The 27,058-nt window shown below is 39.9% G+C and overlaps 1 protein-coding gene across 1 annotated transcript in view; it reads right to left on the bottom strand.

The window, feature by feature from the left end:
* AMPH (amphiphysin) overlaps positions 1-25,511 on the bottom strand; it is a gene marked incomplete at both ends in the record, with an annotated part of 43,651 nt that extends 18,140 nt beyond the window's left edge. The window contains 8 exons of the mRNA XM_008950302.1: positions 1,126-1,208; positions 2,200-2,275; positions 4,139-4,224; positions 4,610-4,717; positions 6,073-6,168; positions 8,724-8,818; positions 14,801-14,855; positions 25,431-25,511. Of these exons, the coding sequence (XP_008948550.1) occupies positions 1,126-1,208; positions 2,200-2,275; positions 4,139-4,224; positions 4,610-4,717; positions 6,073-6,168; positions 8,724-8,818; positions 14,801-14,855; positions 25,431-25,511 (680 nt within the window). The remainder of the gene's footprint in view (positions 1-1,125; positions 1,209-2,199; positions 2,276-4,138; positions 4,225-4,609; positions 4,718-6,072; positions 6,169-8,723; positions 8,819-14,800; positions 14,856-25,430) is intronic.
* Positions 25,512-27,058: the final 1,547 nt, after the last annotated feature.

The following is a 27,058-nucleotide window of genomic DNA, read 5'->3' as shown; positions in this document are numbered from 1 at the left end:
AAGAAAAATTTGTCCTTTGGAAAGGATAGACTTAGCTCACACTCACCACCTCTTTCTGTGGAAATATTAAAAGAGAAAAAATAAGCAGTTATTAAGAAATTTCTTTCCCAGGTACCATATTTGCCTTCAAGATTGAGCATTCAGTAGCATACACTTTTTAAAAATATTTCTTTTTATACAGTTCTTAAAAGGAAAGATTGGATGTTGTCTAGTATCTACTTCTCACACATGTAAAGAGGAAAGATGTGTTATCTCACAAAGAATCACTCCTGAGTAGTCTTTTACAACATTATAAGTATTAATGGAAGTCAAAATCGATCCATATTTTCACACAAGGCTCTGTGAAGATTACAGCAAAGAAGAGTAATATGGTAACTAAAAGAAAATATGTATTTTTTAAAAAGGATTTTAAAATAATAGTAAGTTTCACTCTTGTAAAATTTTGACCTCTTCTCTCTATCACTATTACAGTACTGAGAGGTCAAATTATGGCAGAACAGCTACCTTTGTTGCAAGCAAAAAATGAGAAATGCCTTTCTGGCATCTACTGACTGTAAGAATTTACCATCTGATTTTAAACTGCTTTTGCTTTTGTTTTTATTTTAAGAAAAGATTTCTCTTGAAAGGCATTAAAAATATCGTATTTTGTGACTTTTTTTTTTACTTCAGCTTTTATGATGCACTCTCAGATCACATTTCTTGGCTTTTCCCCATGAGCAGAAGAGATAAAAGCTGACTTATAAAGGCTGGGATTCTCACCTAATCATATGCCTTTAGGAGCTAAAATGACACCTAAATACTTCAAGGCTCTAAAAAAAATTATGAGAGCAACATTGTTGTAGACTAAGCATCTAAGAATCTACAGTGAACCTGGCTAAACTGCAACAGCTGAGAATTTGGCTCTCTATCTGAAAGGAAAAATAAATAGGTAATGAAGGAAATTTTGCACCTTAACTCATATTGGGAAGAACTTCATCCAAGGTGCTTTATCTCCTGTCCTAAACAAACAGACCCAGTGATTGTGTTGTGCAGCAGTCACTACACATGGTGTAGGAGATTCCTGCACATGCTGAAACCCACAAAGCCTACTGCAGTGCAATTCACCCAAAGAAGCAGTAAAATCACCTGGGTGCCCCTTGAATGGTGAAGGCCTTGTCTGCGTGCTGATCTCCCAGCTTCGTCATCACTTCGTATAGTTTGTGACATAGCTGAGAAAACAAAACACTTGCCTGAGTTTACATGAAGCACTATGATCATGATTAACATGATTAACAACACAGGTGATAAATCTGGTCTGATAACTGGCCTGATAAATTTTAAATGGCACACAGATCCTTCCAAGAATGCTCAGTCCCATGAATATCAAATGCCTAAGCGGAAACCTACCAAAAGCCACAGAATCAAAGAGAATAGCAGTTCTTCAAACCCATAAGATGGTTTTCAGAGAGCAGGTTTGTAAGTGTGACTCACTGCTGCCTGATCTCTGATAAAAGAGATTGCCTAAAGTTTAAAGAAACATGGAAGAAGATTCACATTTTCCCATCAAAAACCTAATCTAAATTTACATGGGCCTTCGGTCAAGCAAGTTTCCCAAACAATTTTATTCCTACTACTAGGTGACTACAGATAATACACTACCACTGAGCAAGGTACATTCCAAAGATCCCCACTGAAACTGCTCCATTTGCCTATCACAGATAAAATGTTATATTGCTGGCAATGTATATAGCAGTCTTGAAGGGAATGTTTGATGTGTTCTCCTTGTACTGATTAAACCAATGAAATGCTTAGCAATTGGACATGGAAAAAATACCCAAGGCAGCAGTATGCTAAAAAAAATGGAGAAGTTACTCAAAATAGAAAGTGAATTTAGTGCTACAACTGATAATATACTCTTAATTCACAACTGCATGAGCTGCCTTACCCAAGGCAGCAGTATGCTAAAAAAACTGGAGAAGTTATTCAAAATATAAATTGAATTTAGTGCTACAACTGATAATACACTGTAATTCACAACTGCATGAGCTGCCCTTTCCTTAAGGAGAGTACACAACTGGCAAGGAGAAATTAATACAAAGGTTATACTACAAATCTGGATCCAGGGCAATTTCGCACGTGTGCCTCTGCTGCATTACATGACTTTTTCTTGCTGATATGCACATCACATCCATTATACAGCAGAGATTCATTTTTACTCACTAAAGCTATTTCCTTGTGAAACTTGGCTTCGAGGCTGGATACATTTTTGAAGGTGTTCACATAGAAGCCAACTCGTCTGTAGAGGATGGCACAAAGAAAGGAAAAAGAGAATAAAAGATAGGGGAAGGGGGACCACAAAGGCAAAGGAATTAATTTTTTTTCCAGGCTACAAGCAACATTCTTGACTATTATTCTCAGCAAAGCAAATAATTGGATGGAATGTCAAAATTTCAGACTAGCTCACTGATGATTATTTCTGTTTGTGTTAAGAACCATCACATTTCATGCTGCACAGAGCGAACCAAGTTGAGACTGCTTCACAGTGGGGACCCTCAGCTTGTTTTAGAAAAGTGGAAGATTGGAAAGGGTTGGTGTGAGTGTGGCACAAGCACATGGAAGGCAAGGTGCTCTGAGCATCCCATCTCTCACCAGACAGCAGGCAAGCACTGACTGAAAGAAGAGAGGTACTGCTCCAGCACTCCACGTGCCTGTGCCCTCGGTGCTACCACAGCACCTGGGTGATGCAGGAGCATCTGGAGGCAGCTTTAAGAGATACAGCTCAATATGGCCTGGGGGTGGGTGGCTCAGCCCTCCTGAATGAAATCAGCCTTGAAATACCTGCATATGTACCTAAGAGAAAATAATTTCTAATATAGACCAGATATTTAAAACTTTCATGTGTAGTTTCTCCAAACTTTTATTAACAAAAATAATCTTTGGTGTAAGAATGCAAAATGCCAACTAAATGGATTATTTTCTTCCTGAAGAACTGTAATAACTAAAAAAAAGGGGCTCTGAAAGCAATTGCTTTCTAAATTATGCCTATAGCTCAAATTAAATTCTGCCTCTCCCCGAGACTAGTTACTGGGCAACACGCATACTGAAATAAAAGGGCCCTTACTCTGAATCATTCATAGGTTATTTTACTTTTAGTAAGCCCATAAAATAAATATCTTGAAGTGCTAAGAAGCTTTGCAACTGAAATAGGCAGAAACACAGCAGGATAACCCTCTATTGATCTGAAATTTAACAGGAATTAACTTAGAAGGCAGAGAATACAAAGGATTCTTCAGTGATGCACAACACATTTCCACTCCAGACTGTCATTTGTGAAAGAACATAGCACACTAATGAGATGTTTATTTTTCTACTGCCTTTGTTCTCCAATTCATTTTGTCTGTATTTCCTGTATAAACACAATGAATGACTAAAATCTTGAATGACTGATCTATGCCATCAAATGGTTTTACTTTGCAGACATAGCCCAGGCAAAACTATGAAATGTGTACTCTCATCTAGTTATAATGCAGGTTTTCCTATGAAAAGTGTATTCTCATGTAGTTATAATACAGTTTTTACCTTCCTCTCCTTCACTGGTGATACCTTACAGGAGCTTGGAAATGACAATTGCCATAAAATCTTCATAAATTTGTAAAATTCTTTGTTTCAACACCTTTTACAGAAAAATGACCTCTAGGCAGACTCATTACAAATCTAAAAAAGCATGTGGCTGCTCTGTACAACTACTTTTGACAGTGGAAATATTTGATCCTTTTTACTAACAAGTGACTTGTTTTTTCTGGAAGATATCAGGTATCCACCACTGAGGTGTTTGAGAAAGGTTATGGAAGCATTGAGTCATAGTCATGATCTGGCCTTCTGTGCTCTAACACAGTTCTTTACCCATAAAATGGAGACTTTTTTCCACCTCAGAATGAAGATATGATAACACATCTTAAGTGTCAAGGTACACTGAAAGAGAGAAGCATAAATACACTTATAGTAAGTATAACTTTGGACCATTTGCAGGCATTTTCCCTTTTATTGTCACAAAAAGAGAATGGATGGGATCTCCAAGAAGCCATCAAACCATTTGCTATCAGAGCTGATTAAAATGGTTCCCTTTCCTCACTCCCCCTGGAGGCCCTCCCAGGCTTACCGTGACCACAGTGATGGCAACTCTTCTTGCAAATCAGTGTTAAACTCTTCAAACACTTTCTGTGCCTTCTGAAATTCTTCTTCTGCCTAAAACAAAATGGAACAGGGTGACTCCTGCAACCACTACGACAGAGCAAAGCCTGCCAAAATTGGTTTTGTGCATTTTTTTTGTGGTTCTTTTACTGTTTGTATTAACAAGGACATGACTCAGTCCCACACCATGCAGGCAAACACAGGACTTGCTGTCCCCTCAGTCTCATCCAGAGAGAAAGTTAGGGCTCCAATGGGACTCCTGAAAGAGGCAGAGCACACCCTCCACAGGCACCAAAATACTTGGTACACATTTATGCTTAAGATCATTATTTCCACTTCTGAGAGAAGAAAAAGAAAACAAACTTTGTGCTCTATCTCTGCACAGAAAGAAATGCCACCCGAGCTCCTGAAGTCTTCAGCCAGCATCCAGTTGTGCTACCTTGGTAATTCTGCTTTCATCTTTTCTTTTTGAGCTCTGCAGGGCTTCTAGATGGTGCCTTGCACTGTCGTAGTCCACTAGTTTTCTGCTTCGTTTTGCAATGCGAGTCTGTACAGGGTTAAAAATCAAAGTCAGCACAAATAACACTTTTTTTTAAGAGCTATTTTACCTATGTTGTCATTTAAGTCTTGGATATATTTTTATTCTCCCTCATCTGCTGTTCATATCTGAGTTTCTGCTGCATGCAAGAACATAAACATGGTAAAAGAGACAAACTAATCACCTTAGTTTACATAAGGAATCCATTTACAGATGGCTTGGAAGGTTTTTTTGTGGGTGTAGGGCTTACAGGCTTTAGAAGTGAGATAACAGTGTTTCACAAGACTTGCCTCATTCTCCAGAATAAGTGGACCTGTTAAACTCATGGTAACACCATCTTTTTCCCTTATTTAGTGTGTGTAAATTTAATAAATAATCTAAGTTTCTTACAGAGTTGGAAAAATATTTAAAATATACTTTGCAGTATAGCTGTTCTGACATATAACTGAGGTAATATGACTTCAGCATACAATAGGGATTCTAATTTACCTGCTATAATTCTTTAAGAACTAAACAAAAGCCCTTTGACATACTGACTTTATAAAGCTATATAGTCTTATGTATTCTATGTAGATTCCACATGCTGAGAGGGCATAAGCCCAGTATGATTTACAAGTAAATTTGAGACTGAACATCAGTAATGCGATTTTTTAAATTATTTTTTTCTTTAGTCCCTTATGTAAATGACAAAGGGGATGGCTGCGTGATACCTACTCAGTTATAAACCATCACAAAGAATTTCAGCTATTCAAATATAAAAGTACCTAACTACCACCTGTAATGATTCTTTCTCCCCACACATTTAACTTAGCAACCATCTCCCTCAATGAACATTGGACAGGCATACAGGAGAGGCTAAAATATGCACAACAGTCTTTCCTGATGTGTATTACAAGACTTTTGTTTTTATAATTAATTAAAAGACAGGAACCATGGCTTAGTTAGGAGAAAGATATTTAGATACCCACAGATGCATCTAGCTATAACAAAAGGCCTGCTTTTTATGTTATAATTTGTGTGGCATTTTAACAGCTGAAGAGCTTAAAGTGTCCCCATTGAAGTCATTGAGAATTATACCAAAAAAACAGGAGCAGGAAAAAAACATATTAATTTTATCTGCAAAGGGTAATTTACTTCCAAGTACTACTTGAAATATATTTTTGTTCACTTGGATAACCAGTGCAGCCTAATGTCAAGTATTTACTTCCAGAACAACACCTTTTACATTGCAGAAGAGATGACTTCCACCCCCCCTGCCTTTTAAATTTCTCTTGGTAATCCCATTTTCTATCTATTTTTCTATCTATTTTATCTACTCAACAGCAATTTTACAAATTGTCCTTTATAGGAAATCATTGCTGTACTTTGATATCAGGAAATTGTCCTAGATATGTATCCAAGGTCAGCAACGATCCATCCACCAGTTTTTGATGGAAGTCTTCCCAAAGTTCATCACACTTCTGTAAAGGCATAAAAGAGAAAAACACTCTTAATAGTTTAATTCCACTCCAAAACTGGAAGAAATAGAAATGTGATTGGTAAAGATTAATCTGTCTGAAGATTTAAAATGTTCTTTATGGCAAAAATCAGAGTGCACTTACAAGATAAATTAAAAGAAATACCTGGACATTGCAAGTTTTAATTCACAACTGAAGAAGATTTAGCTTAATAAGAAGTTTGTGTTTTCAGTCTTTCGAATAGTAACTGCTATGAGAAAATAAGGACATCATGGATTCAAGGTCTTCATCAGGGTTTCAGGTCCCTGAGGGGCAGCACCACAGAATATGAAGCTGCCAAAGTTCTCACACCTAAGTGTGTTCACTGATGATGAACCTGCCTTACAGAGAAAAGAAGTGCAACTAAAAAGAGAAGAGTATTCAAAATAAAGGCAAAAACAAAGTGAGTTTCCCATCAACTATAAGGATTTGTAAGCTTAGCTTTGCTTGGTCATTTTGAAAATAAAAGCTGTGGAGATCCACCCAAAGAAATGGGTGGAAAAAAAAAAACCATTTCAAATCAACCCACTGGATGAAATGGTTGATGGACAGACAAGAACCCCACCTTGCACTGCTAGAGAACTGGGTTGCCAGATAAGAAACATGCCAATATCAGCAGTAAAAATAACACAATACCCCCCAGAAGCTACAGTGCTTTTCCCATGTCCCCTCTGAAGCTCTGGGATAGTCACCAAGAGACACCCCGTGTAGTTTTCCAGTTTTTAAAACATGCTGGTGCAACTGATGTGACAAGGACCCTGTGGGGAGCAGGGAAATATTTCCTGCCAGAAGCAAATCCTGTCACACAGAGACAGTGCTTGAGGTCCTGGGTTCTCAACTGCACAAGGCTTTAGTATATGTTAAACATCCTGATCCCTACCCCCCTTTTATTTTTTTTTTTTTTTAAAACATTTCAAAAATCCCTGAACTCCCTCTTTTGATGGGAGGGAGGCTAAAGGAGGAGAACACTGCTCTGCAGGGCTGTTATCCTCACCGGCGTGTCCGGGAAGCTATTCCCCAGTGTTTGTTTTACCATGAGCTACTATAGGGCATATTATAAATGCTGTTTGATGCCAGCTTTCAGTTCACTCATTTCCTACCCTATCGGAGTCCCTAATGAATTATTACAACCTATTAATCATTCCTAAAAGTAATACCTCATTTATTAACACAATATTTAATCACGGTGGTCAACAGAGCAGCATAGCATTAGATCTTGCCAAGCAACTGCCAGTCTTGTGCATTTGCCTTTGTATCTTGCTGATACATATTTTAGACAAATTAAAACCATAGAGCTTTTCTGAAATCTAATGGGCTCAAAAAACTGAAGAGTCCTTTAACCCACTATCTTTTCCTGCTACTTACAGAGTAAGGTCAGGTAGATAGATCCCTTTTGGAATGATCATTTTAATATCCTGGACTGCACAAATATATAATTCTTTTTTACTCTAGGTTGAGGGTTGCATAAGTCTACATTTGTGATTACATAGGGAAAAAACATCAGATGCAGAGATTTTGTAATATTGTCCTCATGAATCTCTAATTAAGAAGGCACAACTAACACTCACCCCTATATCTGACAGAGATTAAGAGCCAAATTTTGGTCCTTTCACACACAATTACTGAGTGTAAAATCCAATAGTCTACAGATAAAAGATGAGGCACTAGAGCAAGATGCAGCAGGAGATCTTGCAGCTGTCTAACCTAAAGCAAGAGAAATGGTAGGGTATCTTAACACTTTTAATTTGGATGCTTTTAAAATCAAAACCACGTCACGCCTTCAGCAGCAGGGAGGGGCAGAGGAAGGCAACCACAGAGAAGGAACATTGCTCTGTCTTCCAGTTTCTTGTTAATTATGTTATCCAGGAGGCCCTGCAAACTGAATGCCAGCTGGTTGAAAGCTGCACAGATCACAGTTTGCACTTTCTTGTCACTACCAGCACATTTGCTGACAGACTTCCCCCAGAATTACAGCTGTTTAAGCAGGAGATTCAGAGCACCTCGAGTCCAATTCCTGCTGTGTCCTCTAGAAAAGCCCATTCTCCTCTAACCACTGCAGGAAGCTAAAAAGGTTAAAATAAATAGTGCCCTGCAGCCTAATTTGCCCTTCAATTCCAGACTGGAATTGGATTGGGCAAGCGTCCCATCAGATATCCTGTTGAGTGGCTCAACAGTTGTTACACAGCACACACAGAGAAGCAGATTTGATAATTTTTAACATCCAATTGTAAGATACCTTGTACAAACTTGTCAGTCAATGGCTATCAGGACCAATTCTGGTCACACTGGTGATGGTGACCTCAGAGGGAGCTTACGTCAGCCAGTTCATAAAACAGACACTGCAAATGCTGCAGCTGGTCAGCAGGAGGTGCATTGCACAAGACCAATAATTTCTATGCTTGGAAAATTAACACACAACGAAGAATTAAGGGAAATTTTGGATGTGCACTTCTCCTCAACAGCTCAGATCAATCCACTTACAGCCAAAATACTCTTTTTCTTCTTTCCACACGTCTTACCTCTCCTATCATTTTCACATCTTCTCGTCCATACCAATCTGGCTCATACACTTCATGAAGAGACTCTGTAAGCTTCTTTGAGGCATCTTGCATCCCTGCAATTAGACAGAAGGGAGAACATATAACTGCAAGCCACAAGAAACTTTTGTTAAGTATCTTTATTTTGACTCTGATCTCCCCACTATACTATTCCCTCTGGCATGTTTAGAATATAATTTTCAGGAGCTGAAACAAAACCTTTATTTTCACCCAGCTCCCCCAAGTAAATGAGAAATATCCCTAACAGAAGGATTAACCTATATTTATATGCAGAAAAAAAAAGGTTGCTATTAGATTAGGGATTCAATTTTCTATTCTGAACTAAACAGATCTGAACATTAATAACAACTCAGAGGGTAGTCCTGCCCACTGAAGACATGTAATACCCTGTTGAAAGGCTACCACTGAAAAGACAATCAGACACCTGTCTTTGGTCCTTCTCAGCTCTTCCACCCTGCAGAGCAGCTTCCTACCTTGTCTGTAATGGATACCACACCAACCTGTGTGGAAGAGGAGGCATTTCAAGGGTTAAAAAGGCAGAGATTTAGAGGAATTACTGGCTGTAAAATTTCGCTTAGGAGAAAAGCTAGAAGAAGTATGAGCTAAAGAAAAAGTGTTGCCCAGAATGGGGGAGATTTCTCCATTTCCTTGGTTTCTAAGATATTTAAGCCTTGAGAGCTTTCTCATATAAAGTGAAAGTGGTTGAGCTCGCTGTTCTTGTGCCCACAATGATGATGGTCACCTAAAAAGGTCCATTTATAATGAAGCAAAGGACCGGCAAGAGCTGAGACAGCATCTAGAGAAAAGAGATTCCTGGACCTGGGGACAGTGTCATAATGGACCTGGTTTTATGAAGGATTATTATCTTGTGTGCTCAGCCAGTAGGTTTGGAAGTATGTGGAGCTCAGCACTGATTTACACCTGCAGCCAGGTGGTGTCTACAGAGAAATGTGCAAAGCCAAACTGCAACAGTCACCTCTGGAGCTCTGCTACCACAAGTGAAACAAGAACAGGGACTACTGATGGTTATCACACTGTAACACACAGAGGAGCTGGCTTAAATGTAAAGCTGCTTCAATGATATTATGAGAAAGAGCTTCAATCTAACTTCAGTGAGATCAGTTTGGCCCTGGGTGAATAAATGATTTCCCTCATTTAAAGCACTGGGGTTTGCCTCTCTATTTTGATGGAGCACCAAAACATTAGATGTTGAATATGGTTCTGAATGCAGTGAAACCCAAGTGATCTCACTTAGTATGCTAAGATTCAGTTCAGAATCAGTAATTTTAAAATGACAACTTTGTTGCAAAATCTGAACAACACTGTTAATGTTTTTATCTAGCACTAATTTTTTTTTAAAAAAAACCACATTTTGTCTCCAGCCAAAGTCTGTTTGCTGCAGCACATCTGTGCTGTCTTGAAAATACCTCTACTGTGATCATGATTTAACTGCTCAGTGGCTGAATTTAGAAATCACACCAATATTTCTGTTTTCTGCACAAGGAAGTGTTTAGGAGTGGAACAGAAGAGTTCACTAGAAACTTGAATGTCTAGAAGAGTGAACCTGACCTAGTCAGTAGGTATTCCACCATACACTCCAAAACACACACTCAAGATAAAGAGAGGAAAATAAACATAGTAGTACTGCCTAATATAAAAATAGTGGTCTATAGAATGAGTAGGGAAGAAAAAAGGGTACTGAAAACAATGAAAGTAGATGGCTGTTCTCAGATTTTGGGGTCAAGGGAGAGCATGACATGGGACAGGGGGAGAACAAGTACAAAGAAAACCTGGTGTTCAGAGGGCACAAGCTTTCACCCTCAAATTAAAAGGTGCTGAGCCAAAGCAGAATATTTGATTTCTTTGTGGATTGTCTCGAGGGTGCTTTTTAACATCAAATCTCTGCTCAAAGAATTGGTATAACACAAGAACTTAAGGCATATTTCTTCTTCTTCTCCTTTGTGCTTAATGCTTAAGATGATGCATCATCAACTAAGAAAGGGGTCCTGAAAAAAGGGGCTTTTTTGCCTAGAATATGGCAGACTAGAGGAAAATAAAGATGATCTGCACACACTCCTACTGCATCTATACTAGGCTTTACTGCAATACCCCAAAAGACTATGTAGGTAAATACCAACCCCAGTGGCTTTTCATGCCTGTGGCATTAACTTACAACATCCAACAACTTCTTTATTTGGCTGGTTTTCCCAATTTCTTATGCACTGCTGCCTTTTATGCATTATTCAGCACTAAAGTTAAGAGGATTAGTGTCTTGGCCATAGACTGCAGGCTGTCTCTCTCTGCTGTTTTTAACTGCTATCACTGAGAAAAAGAAATTGTTTAAAGTAAGTAATTAAAGGACTAAGAAATGTGAGAACCATTTTTACTGCTGATGAACAGTTAGAAATTTGTATTTAATATCTATTCTTTAATTTAATATTTCTTCTTATTAACTGGGTCACTTCTTTAATAACTGCAGATGCCAAAACAATTGAAATGCTTAGGAAAAATGATGCTAAATAATCCAGTTACTGAAGCTACTCTCCAGTTACCCTCAGATGAAATAATCTCTATTTCTATGGCAGAGTCCCTACCCCTGGAATGCCAAAAGACTCCCTGAGGTCCTCATGTGGCAGGGATCCTGGGGATGATGGTGCAGAGATAGCCCCATTAAAGCATCTTAGAGATGGCAGAGAGTATGTGACTCTTTGACATCACTTCAAATGTACTCAAGCTCCCATGGAGATTGAGACTGGCCTGAGAGTCCATGCTGGCCTTGGGATCCATATACTATGGGGACTCCTCACTGCTGAGCAGGGAAATCTAGGCTAAATCATGGAGAAAATTCCATTTTCCTGATGGAGTGAGACACCTTGGTTTGGCTCTTAATATTTAATTGTTTGAATGGGGAAGAGAAATTCATGTGCAATTCTCCAGAGAAGTGACCTATCCTGCCATAAGGGTTGTTAACTATTATTGGTGTTTACACATTAGAGTCTCCACTGGAACAACTCAATCACTTCAGAAGTTGTCACTAAATTTTACACAAAGGTGATGAATAATTCTATTGCTTCTAAAAAATTACATGATTGATCTTTAGATTTGTGTGTCTGGAGGTCACGTGCAGTTCTGTCAGCCACAGATTGACAACCAGGCAGCAAAAGTGCTTACAGACCTCCAAAATCTCCCCTTCCCTTCCTATAGAGCAGTTATTATTTCTCACCACATTAAGCCATCTGAAAACTATGGTGCTTCTTTTTCATGATGCAGGATTCCCTTCTACCCCTGCCACCTTCATGCAGATCCAGGTTTGTGTCTGCCCACCTGCATGCGTACTTGCAAAGGGCTCAAAGTAGAGAATGGGAGGTTGATTTAGGGTTTCTTTAACAACTGGCCCATAAAGTCATCTACAGCTCTCAAAAGCTTGGAAAAAAAAAAAGTAATGAAGTAGAAAACCCAAATACACGTTGCCAAGGAGACTGGAAGAGAGACAGAAGACTGAGGGATGAGATGACTATGGCTATGGGGATAGAACACAGTCTCCTCAGAACAAACATCACTGAGACACAGCAGATGTTAAACTATCATGCAGGTGAAATAAAACAGCACATAAAACCCATTCAAAAGTTCAATAACTTTATGGCATGGTTCCTCTGAGACCTTGAGTAACCAGCAGTAAAGATCAAGATTGAGGTAAGACTAAGAAGCACCTCTGAGCAAGGAAGGAGTCTGAATACAGAAAAAATTCTTTCAAGAATGCATGATACTAAACCTCAAACTGTCACATATATTAAAATGAAGAGATAGAGACTCTTAAGAAGGCTCAATTGGCAATACTTTACTTAAATTGTACACAGATCTTATACTTTCAACTTCTAATATCCAGTCACTCAAGTCATACAGCAAAATGAAACTTATTACTGGAGTTCACAACATACCAGCTTCATAAAACACTTAATTAGTTAGCTATTTTGCCAGTTCCTGAAACCCTTTGAAATGAACTGCTGTTATCACACCTGCAAGAGTACAAAGATGTCAAGTGTATTATTTTCCAATTATAGGATTGAGCTTTTTCCCTGCAAAATGAGCCTGATGACAGCACATCTCCAAGGCTCAGGTGTCCTAGGTGCAGAAATCCCACACCAGTGCCTAAATCTGGGCATCCCCATGCTTATGTGCACAGCCACCCCAAAATCCTTTAATGATGGCAGTCCTTCAAAATAACAACAGAGAGTGCAGCAGTTGCTGGATCTGCTTCTGCCATCCAAAATGCAGAAAGCTCTTTGCCACAGCTGAGCTATCAGCTTTGGGGAAGCCCCAGCTAGAGCTGTGTATTGTGGACCACTGTCCTCTCCACAGCATGAAGGTGTGCCAGCATGTGTGCCAAGGATGCCACTGGTGGCTTGTTGGCTTTGGAGAATAACATCTTTAAGGCTCTTGTGGGCTGCTTATAACTGGGTCTTTTTTAAGACATGAAGATGAGGTGTTAGCAAACACTTGTCATTCTCAATAGGAAAGTCACTCCTAATTATTTTCCAGTGTGGGCTTACAGGCTGCAACAAGGGAAAGATGCTGAATGCTGAGCAGAAAAATGTCTAAAAAGGCAAAACTTATACAAAGAAAAACTTCACACCAGGCTAAATCCAAACCTTAGTGCAAAGAGTAGCCTACTAGACAGTAAACCAGCAAAAGGACACAGATGCCCAGAGTGCTAGGAAGAGAAAGAGAAAATGAAACCTGGCCAGGAGGATTGTTGTCACCAACATGGAAGTCAGAGCAGCATGTAAAGAGTCAGCCTGCATGGCACAAAAGCCATCCTGGCCAACAGCCTTATCACACTGCTGCTGAATATCCATCTGATAATGGCTGTGGGGGAGGGATGACTGAAAAATAAGACAGTAAAATCAGCATAAAACGGGCCCCCAAAAATTATTGATGCTGAAATTTCCTCTAAGAACAGAAGGCATTGTGCAAACCCCTACAAGGTAAAATAGCATTTGTCTGGTACAGGATTTTCCTTGCCCAGACCATCAAGCAAATAAGAGATGTTCAAACGCATGATGCTACTGCTTTGCTCCCCAGTTTACAATTCCCATCAAAAAGAACTTTCCTCTCTTTCTACCAACAGCTGAAACTTTATTAGGACATAATAAATAAAGCTGAAGCTTTATCATGGCACAGTGATTTCCAGGGATATTAATACTCATTTGTAACATTTTCCTTACTGGACTGGAGCCAGGCTGGAAATATATACATGTGTTTATATTTATCACACACAGACATATATTGAAATATATATTTATCTCAAGAAGACATTACTGTCTCTCTATCAGTCACCAACTCTTATTCCTTTCCTTTTAGTACCTGGCCTCCAAGTCCTCCAAAGAGATGAGGTATGACAAAGAGAACTCTGCATAGAGTGCTAAATGGAGTTATCAGTGCCCAGTAGGATTTAAATAGCTGTTTACCCAATCTCTGATATTTAAGCAGTGAGCTTCTGCTACTTGGATTTTCAAAGTAGTACTGAAAGAGATCACAATTGTTTTTTAAACTTTAAAAAAAAAATGGATTAAGCAGTCAGAACCACATGAGAAATCATAGCATTGCAGGAAGTATGATTTTGGAGGAAGATAATCATGCAACTAGTAGTAGCTGGAAATGCTACAAGCAATCCCTTGCCTTGCATGGGGTATTTCACATTCTAGTATTTGCAAAGATGAGCAATGAGACACACAGATTTTGTGGGTGCTCAAAATGCATGCAATGTGAGAGTCTGTGCAGCAGTGCTGCACACAGAGGACAGCCAAGGATGGGCTGTGCATGCAAGACTGTACACACAGGAGTTGACATCCAAGGTGCAGAATCCCTAGCAACAGACTAAGGAGCCTGTGTGCTGCATCCAAAGCAGAAATGTGGGTGGCCAGTGACAAAAGCAGTATTACTTGTATTTCTCTTTCTATACCTTAAACAAGCCTACATGTCTCAACTTTCTAAAAAAGTTTGCTTTATGAAAACATGACATAAAACTTAAAAGTCACCTTTGATGGCTGCTAAATATCCTCTCAATTCTCTCTGGAGCCTGGAACCCTCTGCCTGAAAAAAAAGAAGAATAAAAAAAAACAAAAAACCAAGGAAGTGTAAACACATTTCAGTAATATTTTATGCTTTAAAACATGCATATAATATGTCAAACTTAACAACAAAAAATTTCAGGAGCTATCTGATGAATAGCATCACATGTTGCAAGCATCCACAGGTTTATACAGAAAAGGTGGCGTGGTCAAGATTCTAGACATAGTGTACTCTCTAGGCTAACATTTCTGTGTCTATTTAATCAGTTATCTGCACAGGGAAGAATTCCAATCAAAGAAAAACAGGTATATTTTATGATCAAGGTTCAGTTCAAGTGAAGTTTGACAATGTCTTAACCTGAAAAACAAAGAAGCATAATTAAGAACTCAAGAAACAGCTTAAATAAGGCTAGTCCAGACCTGCAGAAAATAAATCCATGTCCTTACATAAATGGCTTCCCAAGTATTTCAACAGTTTGATATTTTACAAGCAAATAACTACTAAAAAACAACAGGATTAGTTATTTTGTTTAGCCTGGCTAGTACATCTTGCAATCTGTTGTGAAATCTCAACTGTTTCTTTGGCAAGTACATCGAAATGATCTTTCTTTATCTTATACCATCAGCCTTTGACAGACTCAGAATAGACAAACCAAAATGGATTGATTTACTTTACCTCTGACTATCACAAGCTGGACTTCACAGATCCTAGGATTTGCAATAAAACCTGTGCTACACTAGAGCACATACTTTATTGCTGAACAGCTGTTGTCCAGGACACCTTCAATTTTTAATTTTGGAAACACTCCACATTTATCAGTTCCAAATATCTTTCAAATTATTTATTTAAGCAGTTGGAAACTATAGGAATATCAGTTCACAGTCACATTTTCTCACATACAGCTACACCATATGTTAAAATCAAGCTAGAAAATATGACTGACTGCTTTGGACTTTCATATTTTTCATGTGAAAGTCAAAACTCAAAAGGGTGCATGTGTGAATGCTTCAGAAGGCAGAGTCTCAAGTGGTAGAAGCTGCTGTAACACCACTTAAGTCAAAGGACTTCTGATGTCAGTAAAGGATTTGCCATCAGCAACAGCAATGCTGAGAGCATTCAGACACAGGACTGTAAGAAATTCAGGTCGAAAGGGACCATCTGGGGCTTAAAATCCATCTACCTGCAGCCACGTTAAATCCAAATGCTGATTCTCAAAAAATACTCACTTGCCTCACCACTACACACATTGCAATGCAGATCAAACTCAGCCACCAAACTCACTTGGCTCTCCCAGCTCCCTGCAGGGATCTTTGGAACTGAAACAAGCCCTCCCCCCGGCCCCCCCAAATCAAAATGCACCATAAGAAAAGAGCAACTGTTTTAAGGTCCTGGAAATATTAAAGAATTTAGAATGTAAAAATGCCAGAGTGGGCTTGGAAAGCAGACTGAATTCACTTTATGGATTAAATGAAAAGAAGGTTGCTTTTCCACTTATTTGATCTGAAGTAAAATGGCTTTTTGAACATAAATCCATTAATCAACTAAATTCTGAGCACAGTAATGGACCTACCAGGGTAATATGTTAGAAGCTGCTGAGAAACAAGAGCACAGGAGCATCCAGCCCTTCAATCTGTCTCAGGTTTTGGACCATATTTGACGCTCCAAGGAAAGGCTAACCCTTCTCTGAATGTCAAAGTAGGGGCCAGACAGGCCCTGGTTGAGTATCCAGTGGACTAAAACCTCAGGCTTATTTCCTTAGAACCCAGCAGAAAGTTACAAAAGTAGCGGTAGCTTGAGCTTGTGTCCCTTAAGAAAATACATACATATACATCTTAATGCTGTGAAGTAAAAAGTAGTACTCCAATGCATAACAACACATTTTATTGTCCTACATATTGCCCTAACACACCTCAGAAGGTGACTTCTTTCTTCTTCTTTTCATGCTAGAATGGGAGGCAGAGAGATGGCAGAAGCTGCTTTCTGAGAAGCAAGGCATTAAGTGAACAGCTTTGCAAAGGAGACTGAACCCAGGGACAGAATTCCCACTCTCAGATCTGAAAAGTATTCTGAGAAGTCACATGAAGGCAAAGAAATTATCTTTACAATTCTTATCTTCTCTGGCCTGAGTGCTTGTGGTGAAAATGAGAAGCAGATACAGCAACTTGATTCTTCATCATGGTCCAGCTGAGCAGGTACCCACACAATGAGAATTTTGGATGTTACTAGAGCAGCAGAACACAGCTTGAAGGCTCAGAACCCTGTCAGCTGTCCTCATGTCCAGCAGAAGGTCTATATTTATTCATAAACGTGTTATTTTGTCACTAGGAGAAGCTAGCACACCACGGAAGGCATGTCAGGACACAGACACACTGCTCAAGCACTATGTTATGTTTTAAACTGTGCTGTGTAGTTTCACAACTGGTGCCCTAAACCTCTGTGAGATCTGTTGTGGTTGATGAGCACCGTGCGTCACCAGCAACCACTGCCCAGCAGAATGCAGAAGAAAAAGTCAAAGCAGTAAAAATTAATGCAAATATTTTGACATATGTGCTCTTATAAATTCTGACAATTCATTCAGAAGAATAATTTTAACACAAATCTTCCTCAGTCTGGGTTATTAACAGGTCACAAACCTTTGAAACCTCTAAGCAGCATAGAGCCATATGAATCCTTCCTCATTAGCAAATGTTGCATGATGTGACATTAAAGCATCCATGGGAAAAGCCAGCTCCCACTGAATTTGAGAGAGAATCTCTCAATGGCAATGAAATTAGATCTTTCTATAAAATACCATAAATAAAAATTAGCAGTGAAATTCCCCAGCCCTGTGAATTCTGCAAAACCTGCCTCTGGTCTACACATTTTGTTACAGTAAAAGTACTATTAGTGAAAATAGATAAAATTTTACCACATAACAGACTAACTGCTATTCACAGGATGAAAATACTCCACTGCTGGCTCCACATATCTTGCAAACTGTGACATATAGGTTTTTAAAAGTCACATATTTAATATTGTCCCATCTCAGTGTTTACTGATACACTCCCTCTGTTCTGGTCTAGCAGATGAAAGCATCTGGTGGCTCTGAAACCACTCCTCCAAGTATCTTCATTAAGGCTATCAATTTTGTAAATTGAGATGCAGCTTCTTGAAGGAGAATGAAAAGTAGGTGTCATTTTGCAGATGTTGTGTTCCTCAGAAATGAGATTTCCCAAGAAAGCACTGATGTTTCCTTTATAATTTCATAATTTCTTTTATTTGTTCTACTTGAGGCAGCAAAATGAGTCAGAGTTTCATAATATGCAAGAAAACTCCAGAGATAAATTGCAATGGGATACTTAATAGCAAACTTCTCACAACCTGGTTGTTTGGTAACAGCAGGCATGTTCTCACCAGACTCCAGCACCAGAAATCAGTGCTCTTAGCTCACCTGGTCAATCTCAACAGAAAAACTACCAAAAAAAACCTGTCAGGCTGATTGAACTGCAGGTAAGAGCAAGGGAGACACGTTAACAACACAAAACAAGGTCCCCCATTAGGAAAATCACACCAGCTTTCCACAGCCATGGCCTGAACAACAACTGGCTACTCTGGAGGCTGTGGCACACAGCCAGTGTTGCTGCCAGATCCCCTTTTCTACTCTCTGGCCTTATGACATGGTCAGTATTATGTGGCCAGTACAGCCAGGGAGATAAGGAGGCTCAGGGCTTCAGGATCTTGTCATCACTGGATGACCTATTTGCAAGGCATCATTAATTCACAGCTTTCCAGGCAGAACCCTGGAGTTTGATTTTTCTGTTGTGTCACACACAGGATGTAAACACAATACATCTTCAGAGGGAAGGGCAGCACAGGATGTGCTTGGTACCAAACCCAAATAAATCACTCAGCTTTAAGGAGAATCCAGTGCACTGTTAATGCTGAACCTGGAGCATAGCTTAATTAAAAACCTGCCCCACAGAAATGCAAACCAGATAATTATTAATGCTAGTTATAGTCTAATACTGGAATTTTGTCATTCGATTGCTAAGACATCAGGAAAACAGCTCCAAAAAAAAGCATTTTGGGTATCACCTGGAAGACATCCTTTATTGTAATGTGCACTTCTTAGCCACAATGTACAGCAGCACTGGCTCTCTGTTCACAAACATATTAGGCATTATTTTTACTGCTGGGTCTCTTGAGGAATTCAGAAATATGAATGCAAAGGGCTAAGTGAAGCTTAACAAAATAGAATTCACTACGAAATACATCTGCATACCAAAGAACCTATTTTACCATTTCTCAGTCTCCTCATAGTTCCTAGGACTGCCTCCCAGATTTTGAAATCTATTTCTCAAAGAAATACATTCCTTCTTTTCTCTTTTTACAAGCTTTAAGAAACTTGGGGTTGGAATCATTTGCCTAATGCATCACTTGAATAAAGTTAGGTTTGTAATCTCTGGGAACATAGAGGGTTTTGGCATCCCTGTACCCACCAGGACAACACCAAACATGTGATTCAGCCACTAAGAAAGCTCAACAGGAAGAATTTCATCATTTTAGTTAAGTAACACAATGAGCTGAAGTAAACTTCATCAAATCAAACAGATTCTTCAGACAATATGGACTAATCCAAAAGGTATGAACTCTAAAGGTAAGACCCAGTGAGCTCTGTCTGGTGTTAGTAGTGACTCCCAGTAGAGTCAGTAGAGTCAGAGTAGGTGAGAAAGCTCTGTGCCTGCAGGGATGTTCAACTAACCCTTTTACTGAAACAAGGGTCTGTGTCTCAGACAAGGACTGCACAGAAAATACATGGCACCCTCCTTAAAAGAAATTCCTTCTTGCCTCACAACTAAACCTCTCCCTCCTGAGGTTAGGGATCCTTCATGCCTATTACATCTTCCTACAAGTACATTTATGTCCTCAAAGTAGGGCCCAGACTAATGTTTTTGAGGAAAAACAAGTGCAAACTCTACAAATCTATACCTAAAAGTTATCTATACTTTGAAACGTTGAGCAAGACTCTGAATTTGTACACAGTCTCTGCTTTTGACTATAGCTACATATTTATAACTATATTCTTAAATAACACATATGAGCTATGTATGAACAGGTCTGTCAGAACACTGCCCAGAACTGGTGGTTGTGAGCTGCATCACATTCAATGCATGTGTTACACCCCAAAGCTGTTACCCCAAGGGCTCCTGAAGCAACATAAACCAGATTGCTTTAAAAATAGTCAGAAATAAGTTGACCCTTCAACTGCACTGCCTGGGGCAAAAAAATTAGCACAGTTACTAAAGAAGTAGAGGCATACTAGTTTATATCCAGGAGGCAATCAAAACCAGCCCAGTGTGACAATGCTTTAGACTTTAGGTTTGAAGCAATCAATAGACAGAATCAAGTTTTGGGAAAAATAGCCCCTCAGACATAAGATAATTATTAAACATACATTTCAGAATGAAATGCTAATCAGCAGATAGCCCCCAGATACTTTGCATATTATATTGTTTGTATTTGGCTTATCCAGCATCTGAAGTATGCTTTGGGACTGCCCCTGAAAAGATGCTTGTGAGATGTGATCCTGGATGGGAGCACTTCTTGGTGCACAGGAAAAATCTCCCTCCTCCTTAGTCTAGACTATGTTTTCCTGTGTCCAGTTTACTTCTGAGCATCTATCAATCAGCTACAGCACTTGGCATCACCTTTGTTTAGCAAAGGAGTCTCCTATGGACAGAGCTGTACTGAATCAAAAAAATGTTGCAGCTTAACAAGTAGGAAGAATTCTCTGCAGTTTAGTACAAGATTCCACAAGCAACCATGGAAAGCTGAGTTTCAGCTAAGGAGAAATAGTGTCTCCCATGCAGAGTAATTTTAAAGCTTGTACTTTTTGTTTATTTGCTGGATTTTTTCAACATCTCAAGACCATGCACAAAATCAGTAAAATGAGGGGGTCTAATCTTACAGGTGGTAGGTTTAGAGGTGGTCAAATAGATGTATGGGATACCTAATAATTCCCAGAGAAAAGAAGGTGCTGCAAGAACACAGATTGAATTTCAGGTGATTATAATACACACTGAAGCTCCTCCTCTTCATCATGTCTTTCACTAAACTCCAGATTAAGACACCTATCACTGTCTACAAGAGTTGGGTGCCTCTCCTCATCTTAGAGCCAATGTAGATCTCTTCAGTGAAACCTGCGGAGTCAGGAGGGCAATTAAGAAAATCCTCTGGTCAGAACCATTCACCCACCATAACTGTCCAGTGCCATTTGTGATACATCAGCAAATGGCAAACACAACTGGTCTCACAGGGCATGCCAGCTTTGTTGAACAAGCATTTGGAAGCCAGGGAGGACACACTGGGGCCTTGCAAGTGGGAACAAATGTCAACATTTAGACAACTACCTCGCAACCCTGAGAGCAGCTGCTCAGATCAGTTGGTGGGGCTGTGCCAGGAGCCATGAGTGACCCCAGTGCAGTCCATGCCCTCACTGATGTGCCATCCTGCAGCATCTGGGCCAGGTGGGCAGAGCTACAGGCTGGTAAGAGGCTTCACTGACACGTCCAAAACTAGCAAGAGTTTGAACCAGGTCCAGAGTCTGGCTGGTAGATCCAAATGGGAGCATTTTTGGAGCAAGAGCTGGGGGCCAGGTGAGATACTGTGAGGCACATCTGGTGCCTATGAGTACATGGTGCAATGCAGCCAAGCATGCTTGTTTGAAATGAAGATCTGGCCAGGATAAATCTTTCCATGACTCCTAAAAATTACACCCAAGGAGCAGCTCTTACTGAGGCACACACTAAGCAAAGCAGTCCACAGAAGCAAGTCCTGCTCACTCAACAACAGCAAAGCTAAGGCTCTTCATTTGCAGCATGCACACAGAGGTATAGCACCTCTGGGTAAGGTGCAGTTGCTTGAATAACAGAATAGAGATGGAATTTCAGGTAAATCCCCAACAGACTTGAGATTTTCACAGTTGAGAGAAATATGCAGGAATTGTCTATTTTTCCTCCTCTCTGTGAACTCCAGGGTCAATTAAGAGGCTGAACACATGCACAATTAGCTGTGCAGATAAAAGTTTAAGCCTCAAAAAATTTCTTGCAACACATTGAAAAAAACGTGTGTCGCACTGTGTCATGTACGAGTTTATCTCTGTTTTGTTTGTTCTTCAAGTTTTGATTTAGAGTGGCAATTTTCAGTTTATAACTGAAGTGGAAGGTGAATAACAGCTGTATTCACTGTTAAAAAATCCAAATGTTTCTACTCTTGGTTTCAGCTGCAGCAGCTTTAGTGCTGCTGACAGGGAAAGTCCTGAGGCTCTGCAAAGCCTCTGTGCTCTGCTCTCTCCAGACATGGGATGACTCAGTTTCTCCATGGTGATTCATTTGGGTAATTCAGCTCTGGGTTGTCAAGTCCAGAGGGGCTTTTATCCAGCTGCATTCAGAGAGAGGTGGGAATGGATCACTGGGGGGGGTCTAAATGAGCTTCTCCTACAGCTCGATCTGCTGGACGTATGGCTACACACAGCCTTCTGCTCATTTGGGTACATACCCACCACCCAATCTGCTACTCAGGCAAGGAACAGCATGTTAAGATTTCAGTTCTTCAATTATGTTTCCTGGGTAGTGAGCACTATGTTCTCTTTTCTTTCTCTGTCTTTTCCCTGAGCTGATCCAGGAGTCCTCATTTATTATCTTGGAGAGTATTAATAAACAGAGCGTTCTATATTTAAGACTGAAGTTATCTCCCAAGTGTTGAGGGCTCAATAATGCAGCAAAACAAGAAAATTTAAGACCATTTTCACAGCTTTCAGCTTACCAGGATCCCCAGAAGCCATGTGGCACCAGCAGCTACAAACAAGCAACTTACAAAGAGGCACAGAACTGAAGTGAGACTCTTCCTCAAACCAGCTGAAGGTAAGTGGGATGGCCAGGGTACAGCCAAGTCACTCCTAAGTGAGATTGGAAGAATCAAAGTAAAGTTTGGACATTCTCTCAAACTGCCTCTGCCATGCTGTCTTGTTAGGTCAGCAACCACCACAGAGACAAACAATCCTGGAGGGAACTGCAAAAGATGGGACAGCCTCAAACAGGGGTGCTTCTGCTTGCAAGCCACCTGAGTGGCCCAAATCAACAGTTCAGTGAACCTCAGCACAAAGATCAACCACCCAGAAGACTACCTTTTTATTGTTTAATACCTAGATGTTAATTTTTAATTTTCCAAAGGCTCTAGAGTTGCAGAGATGATCTTGAAAGCAGGATTGAAGAAAATGAAAAAGAGTTGGCTGCCTGAGTTTACAGAAGACAGCAGTTCTGCAAGACATTATATCTGAATGATAATTCAGATGCACAGAATCACACAGCACCACTGAATGGTAGGGGTTGGAAGGGACCTCTGGAGAACACCTTGTCCAACCCCCCTGCTAAAGCAGGGTCACCCAGAGCAGGGTGCCCAGCATCATGTCCAGGTGGGTTTGGAATCTCTGCAGAGAAGGAGACTCCACAACCTCTCTGGGCAGCCTGGGCCAGGGCACTGACACCTTCAGGAAAGGATTTTTTCCTGATGTTTAGGTGGGACTTCCTGTGTTCCAGTTTGTGCCCGTTGACCATTGTCCTGGCACTGGGCAGCACTGAAAAAAAAGTGTGGAAAGAGATGCACATTGTAATGCTTCATATCTTTGCATTGCAACAGTCAAAACTATCAAAGCACAGTCAAAACTAAGAAACTTTCAGCAAGTTTACATGCTTCTTATTGGTGAACACGGTAGAAACAGTGCTTTTGCAGCATTTTTTCCCTTGTATTTGAAGAACAGAGCCCAGCAGGGCACAGTAAGGACGTGTGATTGGTTTAATAAATGTACAAACAGTCTCATTTGGGGTGCCAGTGGACCTAGCCTAATCTGCATGTGCCCCTCAAGAGGGTTGTAGTAGTTCCCCTGCACTCTTCCCTACCCAATTCCTCTCCTGGCCCCAAGTCACATTTGCATCTGGATTTAGCACCACGCAGTCCCTGCAGAGCCCTAGGCTGTTTATTACTGCCTCTCTGTACATCAAAGGAGAAGGAACTAAAAAGGAAGCAATGCTAAGATCCTCCTTAGCCCTTAGCAAGACTTCCAGCTGACAATAACCACTACAGAAAATTCTTGAAGGAGAGAAAAAAAAAAAACATTTGAGACATAAATTTGATTTAAAAGATTTTTTTTTTCCTCTTTCATCTCTTTTTTTTAAAAAAACATTTCACTCAGAATATTTAGATAAAAACTTATCCCAATAACTCTCTTTATTCATGGGGATGCTCCAACTGCTCCTTCTGCACCCAGTTAGAATCTTACAGATTTGCCTTATTTCTACTAACACAGTTACTAGCTGTGCAAACAATTGGGATATTAGCAGTAAAGATAAGCAGCAACATAAGGACAATCAAGAAGAAAGAAATGCTTCATTGATAGCACACTTGGAAAAAAGGAAGTGGAAGAAGAAAAAATATAACATCTCTGCAGGGTTTCAAAGCTTCAGAGTGCTTCTTCAGGCCTATTAAATCCCATCATTTTCCTAACCTCAAGAAATCTGAGGGAAGAGCCACCCTCTCCAGAGAAACAGATTCTTTAACTTTCCATCATTTTCATCCCTGGGGAAGAAAGAAGAGCTACACAACATCCCAGCAGCCCTTGAAACCTTCCTCTCTTCTGCACTCAAAAAGGAGAATAAATGCTAAGTGGCCATAAGATGTAAAAGAGCTAATAAGCATCTCAGCAATCAGAGTTGTGTTTACATGGAAAGGACAGAAGTTCATGTGGTAGATAGGACTGATTCAGGGCAGGAGTTGCAAACACTGACATGAGCCAACTTTTACATCATGTAGAATGTGTGGGAGCAGTTCTCTCACCCTCCAGAGCCTTTCCATAGGAGCTCTAAATGATAACTCAAAGATGACAGATACCTCAGTTGATACCTAAATAACAAGATGATTTTTTTGGTGGCATTAATGCAGTTCACAGCAGGGATTAATTTGTACTAGAAAGCTACTACATAATTAATCACTTCAGAGCCAAAAAGTCCATCCAACAAAGCAAGAAGTACTAGAGGTTAGAATTTAGGATTGCACTGGGGGTAGATGATAAACTCTTTGGGGCACCTTCATTTTCACGTGCTGTGTTTACAACGTGAAGACTAATTGAGTATAAAACCAGTATTATTATATAACATTGAGGAAGGCAATCCACAAAGTAAACCCAAGGAAATACACCTCTTCTTTGCAAGAAGGTGACTATGGAGCTGCATTTAGCTGGTGTTCTCTGTCATGTTGCTGAAAATGTGACAATGTGCTGTCACTCTGCTGATCCCAAGCAGTTTGAGCAGGATGGTGTTATCCATGATTCCATGTCCTTTTATTATGAGCCCATTTCTACTCTTTTATTACGAGCCCATTTCTTAGCCCTCTGCATGCACAAATCCAACTGTTCTTTCTGTTTGAAAATAACAGAACAAAACCTTACAATCCCCCCCTCCAAAAACAAATCTTACCTGTTAACCTGTAACACCTTCTTCAAAATCAGCAAATTCAAATCCACCCACTGAAGACAAAATAAAAGAAATTGGAAAAGCAACTGACCTCTTGCCGTTTGAAATTCTGAACGTATTCTTCAAATTGTTCATCTTTTGTTTCATCTGCTTTTCCTAGTTTTTGAAGTACCTATATTGAAATGAATAAGAAAAAAGGAATAATTTAATATTTATGTGACAAAACAAAAACGATGCTGCTTTCCACCCTTCTGTTCTTGCAGTTAGGCTTAAATAGCATGTTATTTTTGGAGGTGTTGTGTGCACTACTGCTTCTACAGTTCACAAGGGAAAACATTTTGTCAGAATAAGCAAGGATAAAAGCAGGAGTATGGTGTGTGTGGAAATACACTTCAAAGTATGGAGTCCTTGGAGGCTACTTATTTTTCTTAATGAAGCAACTTTTAGCAAAGAATCCCAGGGTTTCAAGGCAAGGAAGAAAGAGATAAATTTGCTGGCACTGCAAGTTGCCCTTCTCAGACAGAGAAAGAAAGAAAATCCCCAAATTCAGTTGTTTTTTCTCCTGTTTATGGCTCATTACATCAAATGGTATTAACATTATCCTTATCTGCATAATTCTCAACATCAAGTCACAGAGAATAAAGAACTGTAAGGCTGATGAGAAATTGTTTCAGTTGATGCTTATTTACAACTTCTATTGGCATTCCTATTTGCTCCCCTCATTAACTGAGGAGTTTGATCCACCAGATAATAAATATACTGCAATCAGTAAGGGCTCTTCCAGCGAGAGCAATCTCAAAAGGAATTTGAGACTTTACACTGTATTTAACCACAATAAATGCATTCTATTGTTAAATCCTGGCACTGCCCATCTTAATCTTGAAGAGTAGCTGCAAATAGGCTTCACCCTTCATGTCAAGAACTCCCCAAATCTTTATAGAGTACTTGTGTGTGGGATGAACTGTCTCACACAGCAATGCTTGCATTGCTCTCCCATGACAAATTGACCAAATTTTTAATTTTCACAGGAAAAAAACACCACCAACCAAATGAAAAAAAGAACACAACCAAACAGACTGAAAAAAAAAAAAACCAAACAACCAAACAGACCACAAAATAGAAACTGTAGCAATTAACTGATACTGTGAATAAACATATAAATTTCAGCCCCTATTCTTCTCAAAACAAAGACTGCACAGCTCCAGTCCTGCCGTATTCCCTCTCCAGCCCTGTGCCTCTCCCAGCCCCAGCCAGCCTGCAACATAAGAGCAGGCTGCACAAAGGGATGGTGAACATTGCCACGGGGGAAACTGGGGGTCAAGGTGATCGTGAAGATGATGCAATGCTACCTGTGGGCCTGGTGTGTGGAACTTCAAGGAAGTTTTGATGTATTTACAGCAGAAAGACAGAAAGAATGACATCAAAGAGTTAAAAACCAGACAGGGACCAGCCTTTTGCTGCCAGCAGCTGTATTTTAGCTTTTCATTTCCCTGGCTTATTCGGGCATTTTGGGTTGCTTTTAAGACTGCTGACTAGTCCCAAAGACCTCAAACACTCTCATCACCAACCTCTTCATAAAGTATTTAAAAGTCTCACAGATGGTTTTACAGAGGAATCATTTAATCATTAACATTTCCAATCATCACAGGCCCTCGTGTTGCTCCTTGTCACCGATGAGCCGAACAGGCTGCCACCGACTGCGGCACGACTTTGATCCAC

This window comes from Merops nubicus, unplaced genomic scaffold, assembly GCF_000691845.1.
Source record: "Merops nubicus isolate BGI_N331 unplaced genomic scaffold, ASM69184v1 scaffold7612, whole genome shotgun sequence".
In the NCBI taxonomy this organism is placed as follows: Eukaryota; Metazoa; Chordata; class Aves; order Coraciiformes; family Meropidae; genus Merops; species Merops nubicus.
Note: the sequence above shows the minus strand (reverse complement) of the source record. Positions and strands in the feature narration are given on the sequence as shown.